The 22,260-nt window shown below is 37.6% G+C and overlaps 1 protein-coding gene across 5 annotated transcripts in view; it reads right to left on the reverse strand.

Moving 5' to 3' along the window:
• The window catches only part of LOC105466182 (ankyrin 3), a 703,092-nt gene that overhangs the window by 471,932 nt on the left and 208,900 nt on the right, over positions 1-22,260 (reverse strand). The window contains exon 1 of one of the 5 annotated variants that reach the window (XM_071069580.1): positions 8,996-9,141. The exons of the other annotated variants lie outside the window; for them this stretch is intronic. Coding sequence (XP_070925681.1) covers positions 8,996-9,031 — 36 coding nt within the window. The 5' untranslated portion in view covers positions 9,032-9,141. Of the gene's footprint in view, positions 1-8,995; positions 9,142-22,260 lie in introns of those variants that run through there. 5 annotated transcript variants of the gene reach the window in all.

The raw sequence follows: 22,260 nt of genomic DNA on the forward strand, positions 1-22,260 counted from the left end.
TTATGGTAAAAATTTGAAATGCACACATAAGAGAGTGTTGTATAATTTACTACTCTGTGCCCATTAGTTAGCTTCACTGACTATCAACACCAGGACAATCTGCTTTGTCCATACTGTTCCCAATCCCCACTCCCAAGCCCCATCCTATACTTACTGAATTATTTTAAAGAACTGTTTAAATATTTACCTTTCATATTTTTCAGAAACACTTAGGTTGACTAAATATCATCTTTTATAGAACAGAAAACTATGGCACTTATCAAAAGTCAAAGAGCTTGACTAAATTACCTGAGCTCCTGCTGCATCAATTATTGAGCAGAAAATGCTACCACCTTGGCTTGGTTGATGTCAGGTCTTAATAACATCTTAGGTGTTGCACGATCGGAGCAGTTCCAAGAAGAATGATCCTTGTCCTAAATCATGTCTTCCCATGCACATTCCCCACATCTGCCTTACTAAATTTTCAGTATAAGAGTTATTGATCTGGGTTTTGTAAACTGAACTCTGGGAAGGGTTAACACTTTAAGCAACTGTCAATCATGCATACCAAACCTCACATTTGGCTTTTATGGGAAACAGCTAGTTAAGCATGACGAAGAAAAAAAGAATTCCAATTTGTGGAAGGTATTAGGAATATAACTGAAACAGATAATGTGAGGAAACCAGGTACCTTGTGCACAAAAAGAGGTGGGTGGAGAAGGGCTGAAAAGGCTATTCAGTTGCTTAACCTACTCTAGGCTCTATCCCAACAGTAAGTACAGATACTCTAAAATAACAATTGAAAATACAGTGAGGTTTTGAGATAACAAAGCTGACCTAGAACAATGATTCTCCAGGTGTTTTAAGAGGATCACCCGCACAGAAGCAACTGGTATAATGTTTTAAATTATCCAGGTTTCTGGGTCCTGCCTCATCCTTAATCTGAATCTCTATAGGTGTCATCCAAGAATCTGCATTTTATAGCAAGTACTTCAGGTGATTTCTACAGTGCCAAAGTGTAAGAACAACTGCACTAGAGAGTATTAATATTTTTCCTTGAAGGCCAGAATTCTCACCTTGAAATCTGTCACATACACACATAATATCATACTTCTCAATTACATATTTGATTGTGGTAATTATATCCTTTTATTAAACAAATATTACCATTTACAAAGCACTATTACCTTGAGATATGCAAGAAAACCATATAAATATTCTGCCTTCCAAGTCCTTACGGTCTCAACTTAATCAACCATGTTATCAAATTGAAACATTAAAAGGTAGAGAAAAAAAAAAAACACCATCAAGAAACAAAGAGGCTGCTATACTCAAAGGTATTCTTTACCAACAGGTAAATTCTCTGCAAGCCCAAATCAACACAACCCTGAGAGCTTTTGACTTTAAGACAACCCAAGGAGGAATGGGGCAGAGAGGACAATGGGCTGAGAGCAGGCAGGAGGTGAGAGGAAGAGGACGGAATGAAAACGTCAGTGCTGAACACTCATTCTGATTTAAATCCTAATAGACAGCATGCTACATTACAGGGAACTCGCTTTCTTAAGGAAGGTGTATTTTTCTTTCCAAATGACAAACCACGGTGCTGACAAAGTGAATGTATTTCTTCAAGTAATGAACAGCACCTAGAAAATGAAAACTTGGCTGGGTGCAGTGGCTCATGCCCGTAATCTCAGCACTTTAGGAGGCCGAGGCAGGAGGCTTCTTGAGGCCAGGAGTTTGAGATCAGCCTGGCCATGATGGAGAAACCCTGTTTCTACCAAAAATACAAAAATTAGCCAGGAGTGGTGGTGCACACCTGTAATGCTAGCTAGCTGCGAGGCTGAGGCATGAGAATTGCTTGAACCCTGGAGGCAGAGGTTGCAGTGAACCCAGATTGTGCCACTGCCCTCTGGCCTGGGCCACAACAGTGAGACTCTGTCTCAAAAAAAAAAAAAAAAAGAAATGAAATGAAAACTTGTCCTTTAAAAGAGGACATAGTTTGAGACCAGCCTGGGTAACATACTGAGACTCCATCTCTAAAAAAAAGAAAAAAAAATTGAAAAATAGCCAGGCATGGTGGCGCAAACCTGTAGTCTAGCTACTGGGCAGGCTAGGGCAGGAGCATCACTTCAGCCCGGGAGTTGGAGGTTGCAGTGAGCTATGATTGCACCACTGCACTCTTTAGCCTTGGTGACAGGATAAGACTTTGTCCATTAGGCGGGGAAAAAAGAGGATACATTTTAACATCTTCCCGAACGACTACAGGATACCCCAAATTTAAGCAAAATAATAGAAAATACTTTTACCAGAACTTCTGACCAGCTAGAAAAGTTTTAGCTCAAGTGACAAAGCTGTCTGAAGCCTCAAGAACGAATTGATGGTAGCCTAGGTACTAGAGCTACAGGGACAGTTCATGTAGTTACAGCCCCTGTAGCAACTCCTGGACCACAAGATGCAAATACTTACTCTTGCCTCATGGTAACATATCACACTAACAAACAGATGCCAATAATAAGCCCCTCGATTGAAAACACGTTTGGAAAAAAACAGAGCATGTGGAAGGTAACGAGTGGCTCCAGAGCTGGACAGACCTGAGTTATATTCTAGATCTTCTATGTTCTAACAGTGCGGCCTTGGCCCTCAGGATAACAGTGGCAGGAACTATATAATCATTGCCAAAGCTCAATGACATATCTATGTAAAACATTTGGCAGAATATCTGGCATTAAAAAAAGCTCTTGCCGGGCATGATGGCACATGCCTATAGTCCCAGCAACCTGGGACACTGAGGCAGGAAGCCCACCTGAGGCCAAGAGTTTCAGGCTGCAGTGTGGGACGACTGTGCCTGTGAATAGCCACTGCACTCCAGCCTGCGTAACATACACGGAGACCCTGTAGGAAGAAGGAGGGAGGGAAGGAGGGAAGGAAGGGAAGGAAAGAAAGGAAGGGAGGGAGGGGGAGGGAAAGAGAGAGGGAGAGAAAGAAAGAAAAAAGAAGAAAAGAAAGAAAAATGAAAAGAAAAGAAGAAAGGAGAAAGAGGAAGGAAAAGAAAGAGAGAAAGAAAGAGAGAGAGAAAGAGAACAAGACAGACAGAGAAAGAAAAGAAAGGAAGGAAGGAAGGAAAGAAGGAAGGCCGGACAAGCAAGCAAGCATACTCTCTGTTCAATTATGCATACGTAACTCTGCAGCCTTATGTACGTGACCTTACATAAATTTATATTAATATATATTTGGAATTTAACATCCATTTATACTCTTGTACATAAACTATCAGCAAGTAGGTTGAATGGATTCTGTTGACATGCTGCTCTTTAAACTTTTTTAGTTTAGTGTTTATCATTAGAGGATTTTGGCATACAAAGAGTAATTCTGTAAATGAAATAACTCTCATTAGCCAATGAAATCTAAATGTTGAGAAAATGCAATTTATAAATTTAATTCTCTGCCAGAATTTGCTATGAAGTTTTTAATGAAGGGAACAAGCATTAGTTATGATCAATAATAAAACAGTAGACATGACATTTATTGATCATTTCCTAAGTACCAGAACTATGCAAGCACTTTATACAGATTGTCTCACTAAATCCTCATAATAGCCCCATAAGGCCAACGTCTATTACTCTTACCATTTTACAGATTCAGAAACTGAGGCTTCTCAGAAAGTTAAGTAAATTTTCTAAGGTCACAGGAGCAAGAGGAGCAAATACCATCCACCCATTGTGAATCTGGAGCTTGTGCTGTTGATCACCAAGTTACACTGCCTGGAATCCAGGACTGAAGCTTGGTATCTCTTTACTCCTCATCCACTCTTCCTTCTACAGACCACAGAGCCTGGGCTAGGCATTATCAACATAATTCAGTTTATTAGAAACCAGAGGCAATAATCCCAAGATATCTCATATTCTCGTTTTGAAGTTCTCCACTTCTACAACAGAATTTGGTCTTTACAAGCTGTTTCCCAGGTGTCCAGAGCCCAAGAAAAATTCCCAGATGAGATGTTCGTCCAAGGTCAAGACATTCCTTGGATAGTGCCTACCAAGATCATCATCTCGCTTTAAGCGACAGTGAGTCTTATATATGTGTTATTTTTCCCAAGTAATGTGATACCTTGATTTCTCTTTAATAAACATTTCCAGAAAGCCCATAAGGAATGATTCTAACAGTGAGAATTTCAGGCCCTATGACTAGAAGTAATGGAGATGTTGAGTTAAAAATACAAAAGTGGCCGGGCGCGGTGGCTCAAGCCTGTAATCCCAGCACTTTGGGAGGCCGAGACGGGCGGATCACGAGGTCAGGAGATCGAGACCATCCTGGCTAATACGGTGAAACCCCGTCTCTACTAAAAATACAAAAAACTAGCCGGGCGAGGTGGCGGGCGCCTGTTGTCCCAGCTACTCGGGAGGCTGAGGCAGGAGAATGGCGGGAACCCGGGAGGCGGAGCTTGCAGTGAGCTGAGATCCGGCCACTGCACTCCAGCCCGGGCGACAGAGCCAGACTCCGTCTCAAAAAAAAAAAAAAAAAAAAAAAAAACAAAAGTATAAGAGGGAACCAAATGGATACAGCAAGGTCTGTAAGCAAACCAAACACATATCATAATTTCTTGTTATCTGTTTTACTCATAAAAGACATATATTGGATGTTTATCCAAAACCTAAAAACATCATGCTTTAATATAGAGATGGGAGTAGAACCTTGGTGGACATCAAAGCTCCAAATAGCAGGTCTGTCTCAGTAAGAGTTCACTAGAGTATGGAAATACCTGCTCACAACAGGAGCAATGTGAGGGAAACAGGTTCAGTCTGACTGGCCACTGACAGTTTATGACAGGCATTGTAGGTGCAGCTTTCTTTATGCATGGCCAAATTTAGAGAAATTAAAGGGTTCACCTTGTCTCTGGTATTTTTCATGCATCAATTAATTGAAGTTTACCCCCATAAGGATTTGATTATAATAAAGACTTACTGGGCAGGAAAAGGCTTTTTTCCCCCCCTGGAACGTAATTACTTTTTAATATTGCAGCAAGAAGTCCATTTGAAGAGTGGAATAAAATCACATTAGTTACTAAACAAATGTGTTTGGGATACTGAGCGAATGTATCAAAACCTCATCTATGAAGTATTCTTGTTGAAAATATTAAAATAATAGAATCCCTCAGATTCAATTTCTAGCTTACACGAGTATGGGGGATAGAGGAACAAATTAAAAAATACAACTAGGATGAAATCAGGAAAATGCAGTATATAGAACATTCTATAGGACCCCTGGTCAAATTTCATCAATATCAATGCCAAGAAAGAGAGAGGAGGGAAAAGTAGAAATTGTTCTAAAATTTAAGTCTTGAGAGACATAACAAATGCGATGAGTGGAAACTGACTTGAATTGAGATTCAAACTAGCTACAGAGGGCATATTTGAGCCAGTAAGGGAAATTTGAAAGTAAACTAGGGATTAAAGGGTACGAAGGGATCATTATAACTTTTCTATGTGTGAATATTATTATAGTTATCTTAAAAAATCTCCCTTTTTTAGACATGTATATGAAGCATTTAAAAGCAAATGATATGTCTAAGATTCATTTTATAATATTTCAGCACTCTCCACCCCCAAAGACAAAATAGCAATATGGCAAAGTGTTGATAACTGTTGAAACTTGCAAGATGGGATTTATTAAATCATTTTCTCCACTTCTGTGTGTGATTTTTATAGTAAAATGTTTTCTTTAAATAGAGATAATCTAGAATTCTAAATATATAAAACTATTATACACAGTGTTAACATGAATTATAAAATGCATGACCTTTAAAAATTATAGCATAAAAGATATATATATATAAATTATATCTTTGAAAGAGTTGACATTTTACTTGCAGACTAAAAAAATTCACTCATCTCATTTGCCTAATATTTTATATTAAACATTAATCTCTTATTTCGTCTACCAAGATAGATTTTGTCTTTAATATTTAAGTTCTTGAAGACTAATTTTTGTTCAAATTAAGCATTAGCAATTGTTCTTCTGGAAATTACAAGAGATCATATTTTTCATCAGGGAAAGAACCAGAAGTTCTTCCTGATCAAGATTCTGAATTCGACCTTACATTTACTGGCATTTCCAAAGCTATGACATCTTCAATTCCTTATGCTACAAAATCCTTTTGGCAGAGGAGGATCCAGAGGTACAATGAACACCCCAAGTCCTCATTTCCTCCCACTCCAACTCTTTCAGAATATTCCAGTTTCTTTTGGACCCCATAAATTTCCAGCATCTGTATTAGAAAACTCTGAAATAAGTTAGACTACTTTTAAAAACCTCTCTATTTTTGATTTTACAAAACCTCAAATCTGTATTTTCCAAGCACAATTAATCTCAAGCAGATCAAACAACCTATTGTGGTTTATACAGTGAAATGGCGAATATCACTGTGTGGGAAAGTTTCACATTTGTCCAGCCAGCCCTCAGAAACAACTTGCTTCTGCAGCCACCTGGATCAAGTTTCTCCACCCAATTAAGTAACTATTCATACTCACAATAAACCCCCCAAACCTATTTTCTCAGAAGAGCACAACAGAAGAGAAAAAAGGACTGTGTGATTATTTTATATATTTTGAAATATAAACAATAAAACTGATGAGAGTGCTCACTGATGCAGGAAAATATGCAAATGCAGTTATTTCCTTCCCATCCAGTTGTATTATTTTTGTAACAAAAAAGTACTGTTCTTCTATAACAGCTATTAAAATGATTCTGCTCCTATAAGGGAAGTAACTCAGTTACCATCAGCACCATTTAAAGGACTATGCAAATGACACATAATGCAAACAAAATCACTCAAGAAAATCCCAAAGTGACTCTAGAAAGCTTATCTGGGAATAACAACTTCGGCGATTTCCAAACTTCTATTAAAGAGAAAGATGTGGCTGGGGCATCTTCCCAAAGTTTGGAGACTTAAAAACATGTTATCATGTGAACCATATACTCCAAACATAAATACAATTCACTATATATTAAGTTATCTTTAAGTTTCACAGGCTTCTAAAGAACCTCCAGTTTTGCCAGGATTAAAGGCTCTGGATTTCAGCAGATGCAGACATGACTCTGCTTCTAATCAGAATTAAATACTTGTGTGACCAGGAGTAGCCCGGTAAAATCCACAATATTTGAAACTAGTAGTATGATGTTTATTGGGTCAAAGCAAAATGTTGATTGAGATTTTAATTTCTGATGAATAAACTAGAAATAAAATTTATAAGATTCAAGGTCCAGAAGGAGGTAAACTAAAAATTTCATAGGTCTGAAGTTTATGCCCAATTCTCTCAAGGCCTCATCTTGAAAGTTCTTATGTCCAATTTTTTTTAAAAAAGGACATTTTCCCATTAGCAGTGAAAGCAGTTATTTTGCAAATAATATGTGAGAAAAATATTTTATTATTTTATTATTATTTTATTATTTATATTTTATTTATAATTCATAATCCCCAATTTATAAAATGTGAAAGATATTAATTTGTTGTGAAAATAACCACCATTAAAAAATGGCATTTATTCACACTTCCATCCAGCATTTAGAAATGGGTTGTTTAAAGAAATGGTAGCTGTTTAAGATGACAGATATGCTAATTACCCTGATTTTATCATCACACAAATATATACGTAGATGGAAACATCACATCATGCCTTCTAAGATACGTAAAATTATTATGTATCAATTTTTTAAAAAGAAAGAAACAGTTGTTTAAAAACTTGTATGAAACTTAGTGCTTTGGTGGGGGGTATATATTTGTTTACTTTAACAATAATCATTGCCAAAAATTAATATGTCACAATGGCATAATAATTAAAAGAATCATACCACCTAAACATAGAAACACTTAGAAAGAAATCAAAATGAAATAGATCAGCATTTAGAATACTTGTAACATTGAGCCACTCAAGTAAAATTTCTAAAGGTAATGACAAGATTTCTATACATTTATCCCAGATGAAGCTATAATAAATAGGAAACCAATGAATCCAGGTACTTCCTAAGTATGTCAATCTGAAAACACACTTAGGCATATTTCAACAAATGCTTTAATGCAGTATCTGTTTTCCAATAATAAATGAAAATAAGAAGAGCAAAGAAAACCATCAAGAATTTATATTTAAGTGTAATTTTTCTTAATTTTCAATGGTTTAGAGTGAAAAAGTAGTAACTATTCTCAATGTAAAGAAATAGCCAACTAGTAAATTAACTTCAAATTTTACCAAAAAAAGCAAAATGTTACTAAACTCCTAGAGAATTAAGAACAATGAAGATATTTAAAGGATTTAGCTATAACAGTCCTATAATGTTTTTTAAAAGCTACTTAATACTTTTAAAAGTCTATAATGACAGTGTATTTTTCCAATAATGAGTTGAATAGGAACCCACATTCCTGTTTAGCTTAAAATGCCTCTAGACTTCCTTCTAAATATAGATCTAACATTTGAACATCAACATAGTAAATACAGTCTTCAAATATTTAAAAAGGAAACTCCAATTATGCTTCTTTGATCAGAACTGTGATTTTTTTTTTTAAATAGAGGTCTAATAATACTCTAGTCTTGAGGCAACTATTAATTTAGAACGTTTTACTTTGGGTGGGACTTCAGACCATTCTTTCAGCCAAGTGTTTTTCTTTTCTCTAAGCTACAAAAACCACTTCATGACAATTACATCACTGTAGTCTGGTGATATTCTAAGTTTCATTCCAAACTGGCCAGATGTGAAATGCAATGTGCTGTGATGCAGATGCATTGAAAACACTAACAATGCCAAATGATTTCAGGCTTTTGGTAAAAATTATCCTCCAAAAGCTCATCCAACAGGCTTGCAAAACGAATCTCATTTTTCACTATTTCAGCTTTGCAGGGTAGAGATGCTTACTAAACCAAGAGAGCCACTTTTGGGGGAAGACGGGAGTCAGGGAGTGAAGGGAGGAAGGGAGGGGGCAATTTGATATCACGAAGTATGTTTAAAATGGAAAACCAGCACTTACCCTCTCTCTTAGGACACACACTCCAACAGCATCCATGACACCTGCATATCAATATTTTTGAACTGCCTTGAGTTTTAGTCCACCAAATGGCAACATGAGTAAGAGCCAGACAGGAAGCATAATAAGCAATGGCCAATGCCAGGTTCACTTACCTACAAAAGGAAAAGCAGAGGTTTAAATCTCTCTAATCATGAAGGCACAATTATCTCTTCACATCTCTACTAATTAGCTTTGACTTAAAGCAGATTATGTGACAAAGAAAAAGACAAATATAACCTTGTGGCCTTTAATAACACTGTTTGAAAATAGAAAGTCCCCTCCCCCACTACAATCTATAAATTCTTTGACAGATACAAGTTAATTGGATGCAGAAGTAGAATATTTTCTTTGTGGTGAGTTGATAGACAATTGCTCTTCAGTTTGTTGAAGTGCAGATGTGACAATAAAACAGGTGATTGAACCAGGAATCGCTTAAGATCTTGAATATGTTTCCCAGGAAGTGTCTAATGATTGTCACTGGATCAGTTGCAACTCTTTCTTTATAGGACTAAATGGTGCTAGTTATTGCTGGGAGTTTGCCAATGTAGTTCTAAGGCAAGTGGCAGCTAAAAGAGCTGTAAATAGAGCAGCAAATACCATCAATGTTCACTACCCTGAAGTTTTCTGCCCTTAAACACTTTGGTATGCACATCCTCAAAAGTATATTTTAACACAAACATTCCTCTTGTCTTGAGACATAGGAAATATGAAAAATAGTGAAGCACCAAGGACATATAACTAGCCAAAAAAAAAAGTCAACATAAATTAATCTCCTCTATCTCTAACACAACTAGCATGTATGAGCTCATATATTGTGTCAAATACCAAAGCATTTTACATGTACAAATTCATTTAATATTTTAAACAAGTCTTTGAGGCATAAATTAGTATTATCCTCATATTTTTTGTAAACAAGGAAGAAAAAGAAGAGTTAAGAAACTTGCTGAAAGCCACATGTTCAAGAATGGCAAAGCTAGAATAAAGATATGTATGTCTTGTGGGATTCATATAATGTTTGTATTTTGTGTATTATTATCAACTCAGATTTCATAGATTCATGAGTCAAGACATCAAGTTCTTTCCCTCATGGGATTCATTTTGACATGTTCTTGAAAGACTGAGGAAGAGTCTGCAATTGTGCACTTCAAAAAAAATTAAAATAACAGTATGGTTTTATAGCTGTTTTCTCTAAGACAGTGAATATAGTTCCCTTAGAACAAACGGTTAACAATCAGTGTTTGGTAGAAATAAAATGCTTCAGTGGATCAAAGTTTGTAAAACATCAAATTATTATTTGTCCTTAGATGAATTCTCTAAAACATGTCTCACAAAAGTTTCTTCAAGGATTGCTCATAGGACTGATACCTGATATATAAAATGAGATAATAAATACACATAACACAACCTTCTATAGTCAATGACATCAGACCTCCTTTCAAAGCATCCCCACATGGAAGCATCATACTCTCATTTTTTTAGAGTTACCATCTCTCATTTTTTTTAGAGCTGTCTTCAGATATTATATGAATCCCACAAGGCCATGGTCTCTTTAAAACATTTTGACTTAAAAACGGTATTATTTGGTGGAAGTAGTCCTTCATCTAGTATCAAATAACTTGTTATTTTTGAAAAGTCAAATCTCCCATTACAAAATATTTGTATTCATTAAGGTCATTGTATAGACACATAGGTAAGTGATAGGTAGATAGAGCTTTCATATATATATCTACATATCAAAGCAAGTATCCCTTGAATACAAATAGTACTTTCTATCGTGAAGACTCTGAAGGGCAAAATATTCCTTCGAATGTTCTGGCACAAGTGTAGTTTTCTCCCTCCACTAATAAACTTACCATTGGGGCCAATCATATAAGGGATCTGAGTCAAAAGTCGTTGATTACCCACTATGTGCTAAGTACAATAATAAGCATTTCACCTATGTCAGCTGATTTTAGTTTAGTAAATAGCCTCTTAAAAATACAGGATAATTCTTATTTTACAGATAAAGAAACGGATTTAGAAATGTAGCGTCAGAGCCTGGCACAGTAGCTCACGCCTATAATCACAGCACTTTGGGAGGCCCAGGCAGGGGGATCACTTGAGGTCAGGAGTTCAAGACCAGCCTGGCCACAACATGATGAAAGCCTGTCTTTACTAAAAATATAAAAAAATAGCCAGCCATGGTGACAGGTACCTGTAATCCCAGCTACTCAGGAGGCTGAGACACATGGATTGCTTGAATCTGGGAGATGGAGGTTGTAGTGAGCTGAGATCATGTCACTGCACTCCAGCCTGGGCGACAGAGCAAGGCTCAGTCTCAAAATAAATAAATAATAAAATAAAATAAGAAATGTAGTATCAGAGGGGAAAGCCCACATGGGTCTCCACTGGGATTCTACACTATAAGACATACTTTGGGCTGCCTGTTTCTGTTTGACTGCATGACTATCTCTGCTTCATAAGGAAAAAGTGATATGTGTTTCTACAGAGTAAGAAAACTTTTTTTAAAGGGGAAAACAGTATTTTTCAGGTCTAGTTAACTTCTGTTTCTTATGACTATATTTTAGATCTATGTACCCCAAGTTATTAACTGCTCTGGATACCACTTGAACACAGGCATGAAATTAAGCAGGTATATTCATGAGCCAATTTTATTTCAAATAGAAATGGTCACAATTGCTTAATCCTTATTTATCTCCTTTCTACTCTCAATTTGTCAGCAAGAGAATGTTGGCCAATAAAAAACAGGTCTGGAATGGGCATTTTGTTACCATGGCTTTAACTTTTAGCCATGAAAGGATGAAAGAGGAATATGACAAGAAAATGAACAAGGCTACAAAACAGAAAAGTCCTCTCCAAATAATTGTTTTCTGTGAATTCTACAAGATTAAAAAGTAACTGTTGCATTAGAAGAGCAGTAGTATATCTGTGCTTTGCCCTAATAAAGTTCCATCTCTGAATTACATAATAAAAGCTATTAGCTAAAGATAAAATAAATAATGTATCTCACAGAGGGTATCCTTAATACAAGGGTTATTTTATGCAAATAGCTCTTCATGTGTCTCAGAATATTATTTTCAAAGCATTTACAGATGACTGCATGTGGCCTCCAGCCTCTTATGACACACATTTAAGAGACAAGACCTCAACTCCCTATGGAATACTGAAAGGATAAGCTCAGTCCCCTCAGTACCAGAAGGAACCCCTGCTTTTTACCTACTGCTTCCCCCACCTTTCTCACACAAGCTCAGTCCCCTCAGTATCAGAAGGAACCCCTGCTTTTTACCTACTGCTTCCCCCACCTTTCTCGCACTATCAGCAGGACAGTGGAGAAAGGCTTTTTTCTTTTTTTCTTTTTTTTTTTAATGAGAGGAGACTTCGCAAACTGCGCAGTACACAGAAGATTTTCCTTTCTAAAGAGAGATTCGAATGCCTCTGGTAATGACAGAATTTCAGAGACATTTAAAGGTCTCAATGATTGATGTAAACATTGAGTCAAGACTGAAATAGCTATCCTGAAATTATCTAGATTTTGGAAACCTTAGCAGCTCTCCATAGAGCACAGAGTATCCTTCTTTACTGTGGCAAGGCTCAGGGAATCCCCTTTCCTGGGCAAGAGGCACACATCACACGTTTCCAGGAACTTTCGTCTTTTCCATCAATTAAAAAAAAGTACAATGTGCAGACACCAGTCTGGGTCTTATCTTGTATAGGAAAAGTTCATTTTCATCTCCCAGAAGTCAGGGAAGTAAATAAAACAAAAACAAAACCCATAAAAACAGAATTGAATAGGGTCATTTTGCATCAATGATCTTAGTGCAGTCACTAAAAACCACCACTCTCATGTCTTCAGCTGCTTTTACCCCCTGCATCAAACAATGTAAATAATCCTTGAAAAGCCTTTTTAAACTAAAGAATAAAGAATCCTAAAGGGAAATGTTCATCCAATTAGTGAAAAAGCCCTACTGATTTTAAGTGTTTAAGATACCACCAATTGGGAAAGTATCATGATAGACATGCCAGGGGTTATTTTTCATACTGAGGAAATAGAAAAAAGATCTTTCTGCAGGAGAAAAGAAAATTCTTAAGCAAAATCAATTATTCACTGCAGTGCAAGGAAAACGATGGTCTAGGATGCTATCAATAATTTCCTGGCCTCAGACATTCTTAGTCTCTTCATTTAATGGGAAGTTGTTTCTTTCAAAACCTTATGGCAATCTGGAAAAATTGTCCTCGAGGGAATAAAATTTTTCAGAATATTACTGACTATGGTTCTGATTCAGAACAAAGAAATATTAGCCATAAGAAAACTACTTTTGTGTTATTGTTTGTATTACATATATGCTAATGAACAAGTAGAATTAAGAGCTGCAGGAATGGTTAGAATATAGCAGTAATGGTGGCCTCTATTGCAGGAGACCCAGGGAATTCCTGCAAGGTAAACTACAAATAGAAACAACAAGGAACAACATAATTTTCCATAATTTACATGATTCATATTTATTTTTGTTAAAAACTTACACTTAGGAACTGCTGAATCATGAACAACTTTAATGTTAAAAACATAGCTGTGTTTCAATTAATGAAGAAAAATTTAAAATTGACAGAAATCTGAATTTGTTTCAAGATGTTCATACCCTTATTAGTGTTTTTCCTCTCTAAACTATGCATCTTCTTCCCTCATGAGATAATAATTGAAGAGAGCAATTCATTCATCTTTGTATTTCTAGCATCTAAAATAGTGATTGATCCATAGGTTGTGCTCAGTATTGCTCAATAAATGAATAAAGATACATGCAGGTGCAAGTAGCTATAATGGAAACAAAGATTATAAGATATGGTCATTACTGTCAAGGTTAACAAAGTAATTGGGGATATTTAAACATAAAAATCCAACTACCAGTCAAGATTCTACTTTATATGAGGGTGTTTGTTCTGATGGTGTTACTATCCATGGGGGTTCAGACTAATGAGATACCACTCTAGGTTGGCAGCGAGAACCAGGGAGACTTTTTTGAGGGAGTAAAACTCAAAAAGAAGTGAAACATTGAAAGGAGTTCAGTCTTAATGTAAGGGAAGTTTGGCTAGAATAGGTGGTTAGTGTTGAGTAGGAAAAAAAAAAAGGTTGGTAACATATGGGTCCAAATTTGAAAGTCATATGGCTTCAATTTGATAACAAATCAATCTCTCGCTAAATATACTGTATTGTTTACCTTCAACATAATGTGAAAATTTAGAGACCCTATCTTTTTAATATCTTTTAAAGTAATGCATAGCATATGGAAGGGGAAACATGTTTCTTAACAGATATTCTTATGCATAGCACTATCTCAGGTAGTCATAAGAGACAGTAATCATTAATGAATTAAAATAGCCTTACATATAAACAATTGAACCCTGAGCAACATGTGTTTGCACTGAGCAAGTCCACTTATACACGGACCTTTTTCAGTAAAAGTTACACCGAGTGTGTCTGCCTCTCCTTCCCCTTCCTCCACCTCAGCCTTTGCCACCCTTGAGACAGCAAGAACAACCCCTCCTCTTCCTCCTCAGCGTATTCAATGTGAAGACAATGAGGATGAAGACCTTTATAATTATCTACTTCCTCTCAATGAATAATAAATGTTTCCCTCCTTATAATGTTCTTAACCTTTTCTGCAGCTTCCTTTATTGTAAGAATACAGTATATAAAACATATGCAAAATATGTGTCAGTCGACTGTTTCCGTTATCAGTAAGGCTGTTGGTCAACAGTAGGCTATTAGTAGTTAAGTTTTGGGGAAGTCAAATTATACACAAGAGTTTTTACTGTGCAGGGGGTCGGCGCCCCAGCCCCCTCTCTATTCAAGGGGCAACTGTATAGCCCAATCAGCAGATGGATAAAATGAAAATTCCAAAAAGAAGCAAACCCTAATCAGGAGTGATATTTAAAATGTAATAGCCAGTAAGGTTTTAGGTATTAAGCAATCAGAATGGCCCAGTTGAATGGGCTTAGAGTTCGCCTGGATGATTGTCGGCTCCAGTTCTAACATCTCCTTTCTCAAAACTACCTATTATCAGCTGCAAGATCCATGTAAAGAACATCTAGTGACCTGCCTGACTTCATGTATATGAACATGGAGCTGTGGAATAACCAGGGAACTTGAATCCCATCTCTGACACTGGTAATGGTGTTGCCCTGAGAGATTCACCTCACACCTCTGGGCCTATTTCCTCACCTACCCCATCAGGATAAGGATGTACATCCCACAGCAATGCTCTGGCGATTAAATGAGATACTGTATGTGAACATTCCATATAGTCTGTAGCACCCTATTCAAATATAAATTGTCAAAGATCTAGAGTTACTAAAATGATCAAGGATTTGATGATGATCAACCTACTTTAAAAAGAGAAAACCGGCTATGGTGATCTTTGCCCCTTTGCTCTCATATTTTTCAGGGAGAATGTTGCTGCACCGCAGGCCCTCCTGGAGGGGTGGCATGGGGCCATGTTAGTACTGGATGCCCCACACGCTACCCAGAATTGACTGAACAACGACAGACACGTGACCAGAGCTACACTGATCAGAATCTTTTGGAAACTTGAACTAAAAATGCTGAAATCAAATCAGGCCACCATTTGAGGCTGAAGTGACTCTTACAGGAGGCTATCTGAGGCCACAAAGAAGTGAATGAGTGAGCAGAAACGTCTGTCAAGAAAAAATGAAGTAGATGGACAGAGAAAAGCTGAGGTGGAGGTCAAGCCACTCAGATGGAGAAGGAGAGCCCTCAGCTGCCTGATGATTTTCTCCTTCTTCACGGTAGCAACTCTACATCTTGCAGTTGGATCCCCCAATATGCATCCTTTAATCCCTTAAAATAAGCTATTTTCTATTTGAGTTTTCTTGAGTGAGTTTCTCTTCTTTGAAATCCAAAACAAATAGGAAAAACACAAAGCAAATGGATGGCCTATATACCATCCCTCACTGCATGTCACCGTTATTCTGTGACAGTCGTTTCAGGGGCCTTTCTTCTTTGAGATTGGCAATAAAAAATGTTCTCCTAATAAAGAAGAAAATAGACCACTAAAGGATACAAAACTAGTGAATATGTTTCCAAGTTGCTTCTATGTCAACTTATCTGAATCATAAGTGATTTAATAAAAATAAACACATTAAGGTGTATCTGTTTCTCTCATATTTCATATAAAATGACAAATTTTATTGTAGAGAGTTGTGTCTTTGGTTGATAACTAACTAGATATCTAGGCTGTAAAATAAAACTGATAATTTTTAAAAATATACTATTGCCAAAATTTACATATACTATTGCCATTGGATAAATAAATGTGAATATGTTGCACTTAAAGCTAAATAGGCTTAATAATACGTAGGAATACTAGAGCTATACTATTTATTCATTCAAGAAGTTCTGATCAGGAACCTATATAGGTAATGTATTATATTAGACATTTTGGAGTGATGGAGGTATAGATACTTCCAAAAGTCACCTGATAACACAGGCAAACAAGGGCAGAAATTATTAAATCAACTTGGCAAATACTTTCCAGTGTTGTTATTACTTAGGAAATGAACTGAGACTGCAGGAAGCATCGACCATAAGCACTCCCCAGCAGTTCTAGCCCCTGCACTTTCACCAGGGTCTGGGCTGGCCTAGCATGAAACGAAGAACCTCCAGGCAAAAATCACAATTTTATAGAAATGCTATATCCAGAAAGAGGATCTTCATGATTACACACGAACTTTTCTGGCCTATGAGAAGAAGGGAAATAAGTTTTCAAAATAAAGCAGTGATAGACAAGGCCCAGAATAATGATTAGTTCACTTTAATAAAGTGCTTTGATATAATTATAAATCATTATTAAAATATCAGTGCCTGGGGTTTGCTTGAAGCTGTTGTATATTCTAGTAGTCAACCAGCAGGGTATTTTAGAGCCACCATCATCTCCCTCAACACCAAGTTCCATCCTTACTCAAGTGCCACCAGGATTCATGGTTATGGCCTTGGGACATCAGAAATTGGCCTTTCCTCATATTCTGTCTTGCTTAGAGTTAGAAATCAAAGCAAGCAGCTAAACAGAGAAAACCAGAAGCAAACAAACTGATAAACATTAAAAGCTAAAAACATGTCATTATACTAGTAAAAACTATTCATTCCACTGGTATCTTTTGGAACCAACTATGTACCAGGCACAGTGCTAAGTGCTGGATAAACACCAAGTAAATGCATTCTCTTACAATCCAGAGCTTGCAATCTAGTAAGGGAGACAGATGACCTCAAGCAAATAAATCAGTGTGTCACTACCAATTGTGGTCAGTGCTTTGAACAAAATGGACAGGGGCAGGGATAATGTAATAAATAGGGAACTGTGATCAGGGAACAATGAAGATGTAAATGAACAGTCACCAAATGATTATAACAGTAGCCCCCCAAAAGAGAAAAAGATATCGAGAACCTTGGCTGAAATAGAAGAAAAACCTACTTGTAACACAAATCCATGTGACTGAGGGCACAGGTATTGGGAGCCAGGATCTGTTCTGGGAAATCTCATTTAACAGACTTAAAACTACTGACAGCACCCCTGGAAGACAGAGGGACAGAGTGGTGGGAAAACCACAAGATTGGCATCAGAAGAGCAGCTTCAAGCTTGGTTTTCGCTGTAATGTCCTACTTAAATTAGCCAAGTGTCTAATATTTTGAAAGACTGTAGCAACTTACTCCTGTAGACAAAATAATGAGGCTGCTGTTTTGCCAAATATTTTCTCACCACCTCTAACCACTCCCATCAGAAAATGGAGGAAAAAAAATTAGTCAGGAGTAGTAGTGAGCACCTGTGATCCCAGCTACCCAGAAGATCACTTGAGCCCAGGACTTCAAGGCTGCTGTGAACTGTGATTGTGCCTATGAATAGCCACTGCATGCCAGTCTGGGCAACACAGCAAGACCCTACTTTGTGTATTTTTTTAAAAATGCACCAACACTCCAAATATGTAGGTTTAGCTATCACTAAAGGCATCACAGAGCAGAATTTTCTTTTTCCTAATGAGGAGGGAGATAATGCTCTTCTTAAAACCTCTGTGAAAAATAGCCTCCTTGATTGTTGCAGACTAAGGAAAATACTGCAGAGTCACGTTCCAAGGAAAGAGCTTTGGAATGGAGCTGCTCTGGCTTTCAATCCTGGACCTCAATTTACCATCTCTGGGTGGTCTTGGGCAAGTTATCTGACCCACTCTGATTCTTAGTTTTTTTTTGTTTGGTGTGGTTTTTTAAAAAGATAGTCTCACTCTGTCACCCAGGCTGGAGTGCAGTGGTGCAATCTCAGCTCACTGCAACCTCCACCTCCCAGGTTCAAGCGATTTTCCTGCTTCAGCCTCCTGAGTAACTGGGACTACAGACACATGCCACCACGCCAGCTAATTTTTGTATTTTTAGTAGAGTCAAGGTTTCACCATGTTGGCCAGGCTGGTCTCAAACTCATGACCTCAGGTGACACATACACCTTGGCCTCCCAAAGTGCTGGGATTACCGGTGTGAGCCACCGTGCCCAGCCAATTCTTAGTTTTCTTAGCTATGAAACCGGTAGGCTTGTGAAGATGAAATGGGATTACCCATCTATGGCCATATCATCCCGAACATGCTCCATCTCATCTGAAACGAGATTACCCAGAACATGCACCCTTTGTACAATTTGAATGTGGGGCCACTTGTATGTATTTATTACCTGCCCAAAACAGCTAACGAAATAAAAAGACAGAAAAGTAAAAGCTATAACTGCAAACCTGGCCAAGTCATGACTTTCTGAGACTCAGTTCTCTGGTTTACAAAATCGAGAAATAACCTCTCAGGATTGTTGTGGGGACTCACATAAGATGGTACATTTCAAAGTACTTTGCAAACTGTAAGATATAGACCAATATAAGACTCTAGTATTGAGAGAGAGAGAGAGAGAGAGAGAGAGAGAGAGAGAGAGAGAGAAAGTACGCTCTGTATAAAACAATTAAGATGACTCTCCCAAGGTATAGACAAATCAGCCACTGGAGCCTCCCTCCCCCAGCAGACAGTAAAGGGTAACTGGGAAGGGGAAGGCACAGGAACCAGATAACCACCCCACTGGCTAGCTGTGTAAACTCAGGCAAGTTGCTTAACCTCGCTCTGCTCCTATTATACATCTCATCATAAACATAAGAATAATACTGTATCTCAGAGAAGTTGTGCAGTTTAAGTGGCATGACTCACTGGATTAGCAAAGCCCTGAACAACAGAAATACTGAATAAATGCAGCCAAAATACGTTACCACCACGCTACCTTAGAGGTCGACATAGCTAAATCTTAATCTAAAGCCTGGGGCAAGAAGGACATCATGGAAGAACTTGTATCCATGCTGCGAAGTTTCTGGTGTTGTCATCCCATAATTTATGTAAAATGCACCTACTTTTTCTATCTTCAAATGACATGGTGCATGTCGGCAAATGTCAAAAGACAAAAAATAGCAAGCTCCCATTTCCCAGCAGATGAGATGCTCCTGGTGACACGTAGCAGGCCTGTACTGTTGCTGCTCTGGACTCCTTGAGCCACAAGCCCCCTAACTTTACTACAGGAAGGTGGATTCTTCAGATACCTATGAAAGACACACAGCAGGTTTTCTCACTCTTAGCCCATCATAAGAATCACCTGGGGTACTTGTTAAACACCTAGACTCCAGGCTCTACTCAGAACTCCTAAATCAGAATCTCTAAGAGCCCTGAGAATCTATACCCCAAATGAACCTTAGGATAAGGCCTGTTTAGGATACAGTGTACTCAGAAGCCTAGCTGACTACTAGACACCGATGGTGATTATCACTTTCCCTCCCTTCCAACTCCCAATCTCACGGCTTGTGAAACCATTATCTGCAGCTTCATAGATAAACACACATACACACTTACTAATTAACTTTAATGACAGGAAGACTATTTTCACCTGAAGACTACCAAGGGCTTGAATACGATTTTTTTTTTTTATGGAAACAGCTTTTAATTATCCAAACCATCGCAATATGGCTTGCGATGCCTGAAGGCATTTTGATAATTCATGACTTATCCAAAATGATATAAAGAACCTAGCCCCGGTGTTGCTGGGAGGCACTGGGAGGCATCCCCATCTCTTCCTTGGCTTAGTTCCCAGCCTCCTTTCTACCTGGTTTTCTTTTGCCTTAGGGATGAGCAATTAAGTTATTTCCCCTTTATAATAAAAGCCTTTTCTGTAGATGCTGGAGAACACAGCAAACGAATCTTACCTTTGCTTCCCTAGTTGCTGTAGGGTAAAAAGAAGAATAAAGAAAAAGCAAAGTTGCAATATCTATGGAGCTGATAGGGTCCCCTGGCCTGGACCCAATGCCCCAGGTGAGATATTAAAGAATGACAAGCTCCAGCAAAGAGGCTGACAAAGTTGCTTTTGTGGCTTAAGGCACTTACTGGAACATAGGCTAGCTCCTCTGTCTATCCACTCACCAAATACCCCACAGTGTCCTGTATATTAAGACACTAGACAGGTGTTACAGGAAATAAAATCCACGTTCAGGCAAAATCCCTGCCCTCCAGGAGCTTATAGCCCAATGCTGGTGGAAATATTAATCAAAAGGAAGGATAAATGACAATACGTCCCAGAGGTCTGGAGAAGGAAGAAACCATTTTCTGCTAATTGAACTGCAAAATACCTTGGACACATTTATCTTGCCCCAGTTCCTCATTTTGCCAGTAGGGAAGCTGCCTCTCACTCTAAATTCTGATAACCTAAATAGGTTCTCAGAGAAGACAAGAGCTTGAAAATGAACTAAGAACAAGCCTCAGCATTCGTCCTAGGTTTTCTAATTTTAAATAAGTCAACAAATGTATATTCGACACCTACTATGCTCAAGGCCCTGTTCATACTGGGGACACCGGACAAAAAGAATAAATCACTGTCTTCAAAGAGCTTATATTCTGTTGTTCATTTTGTCACACCTGACCACAGTAAGAACAAAGGTATAGAATCATAAAGATAACACTGGGAAATACAGATGACATCAGAAACGATGATTTGTGTATGTGTGCATATAGGATCAGGAAGATGGGTTAGAGGGTTGATCAGTTATTAGATTATTGAAATTTTTGTCATGAAGTGTTGAGATATTATGCTCTGATCACGAGTTTCAATTTGAGCAGTGTTAACACAAGCAACACAAAGTCAAGTAACTCTATTGTATGTGATGGGCCCAAGATTCAAGCTCTGGTCTGTTGATGGAAAATTCTATTTTAGTGGTACATAGACACATGGAATACTACATAGTCATAAAAATGAATGAAATCATGTCCTTTGCAACAGCATGGATGCAGCTGAAGGCTGTTATCCTAAGCAAATTTATGCAGAAACAGAAAACCAAATTCTGCATGCTCTCATAAGTGTGAGCTAAACATTGGGTACACATGGACACAAAGATGGGAACGATAGACACTGGGGAGGAAGGAGGGAGGATAGCAAGGGTTGAGAAACTACCTATTGAGTGCTATGCTCACTACCTGGGGTGATGGGACCATTCACATCCCAAACCTTAGCATCATGCAATATAACAATTAACGAACCTGCACATGTACTACCTAAATCTAAAATAAAAGTTGAATTTTTTCAAAAAATAAATTTTGATCATCTCCATTCCATTCCAATCCATGCATAGGAATGCAAAAAAGTCATGAAATAAGAAACATTTCAAAGGATTAAAATACGGCGATGAAAAAGTTATCTTCTAAGAGGCCTGCTCAGTTTGCACACAATTCCAGTATGCTAACAATCTTTTAATTGAATTTTTGTCTGTATATTCTCCAGACCATCTAGGTCATAAACTTCTCCAGCAAAAGCCCAGTCTTTTCTATTTTTTTGTATTACTCCCTAGAGTACTTACTGTGGTGTTTCTGCTCATTGTCATCACTCAGATCATTTTGACTGGCAAACAGAAATTATTTGTCCTTCTAAAAACTGTTTGACATGATTTCTTGGCAAAAGTGAAAATCAAAAACAATTTTTACATATTAATAGACCAATTATACATAGTGACATGTTTCGAACTCTTTGTTTCCTACATTGCTCAAAAGTCCTAATCATTTTTCCATTTTACAATTTTTGTCTTTTTTTTTAAAATTTGATTCACAGACTAGCTCAGCATTCTATCTTGAGTGCTGTTTCAGCAGCCAACTAGCCGTTATAATCTAC

This window comes from Macaca nemestrina, chromosome 9, assembly GCF_043159975.1.
Source record: "Macaca nemestrina isolate mMacNem1 chromosome 9, mMacNem.hap1, whole genome shotgun sequence".
NCBI lineage: Eukaryota > Metazoa > Chordata > Mammalia > Primates > Cercopithecidae > Macaca > Macaca nemestrina.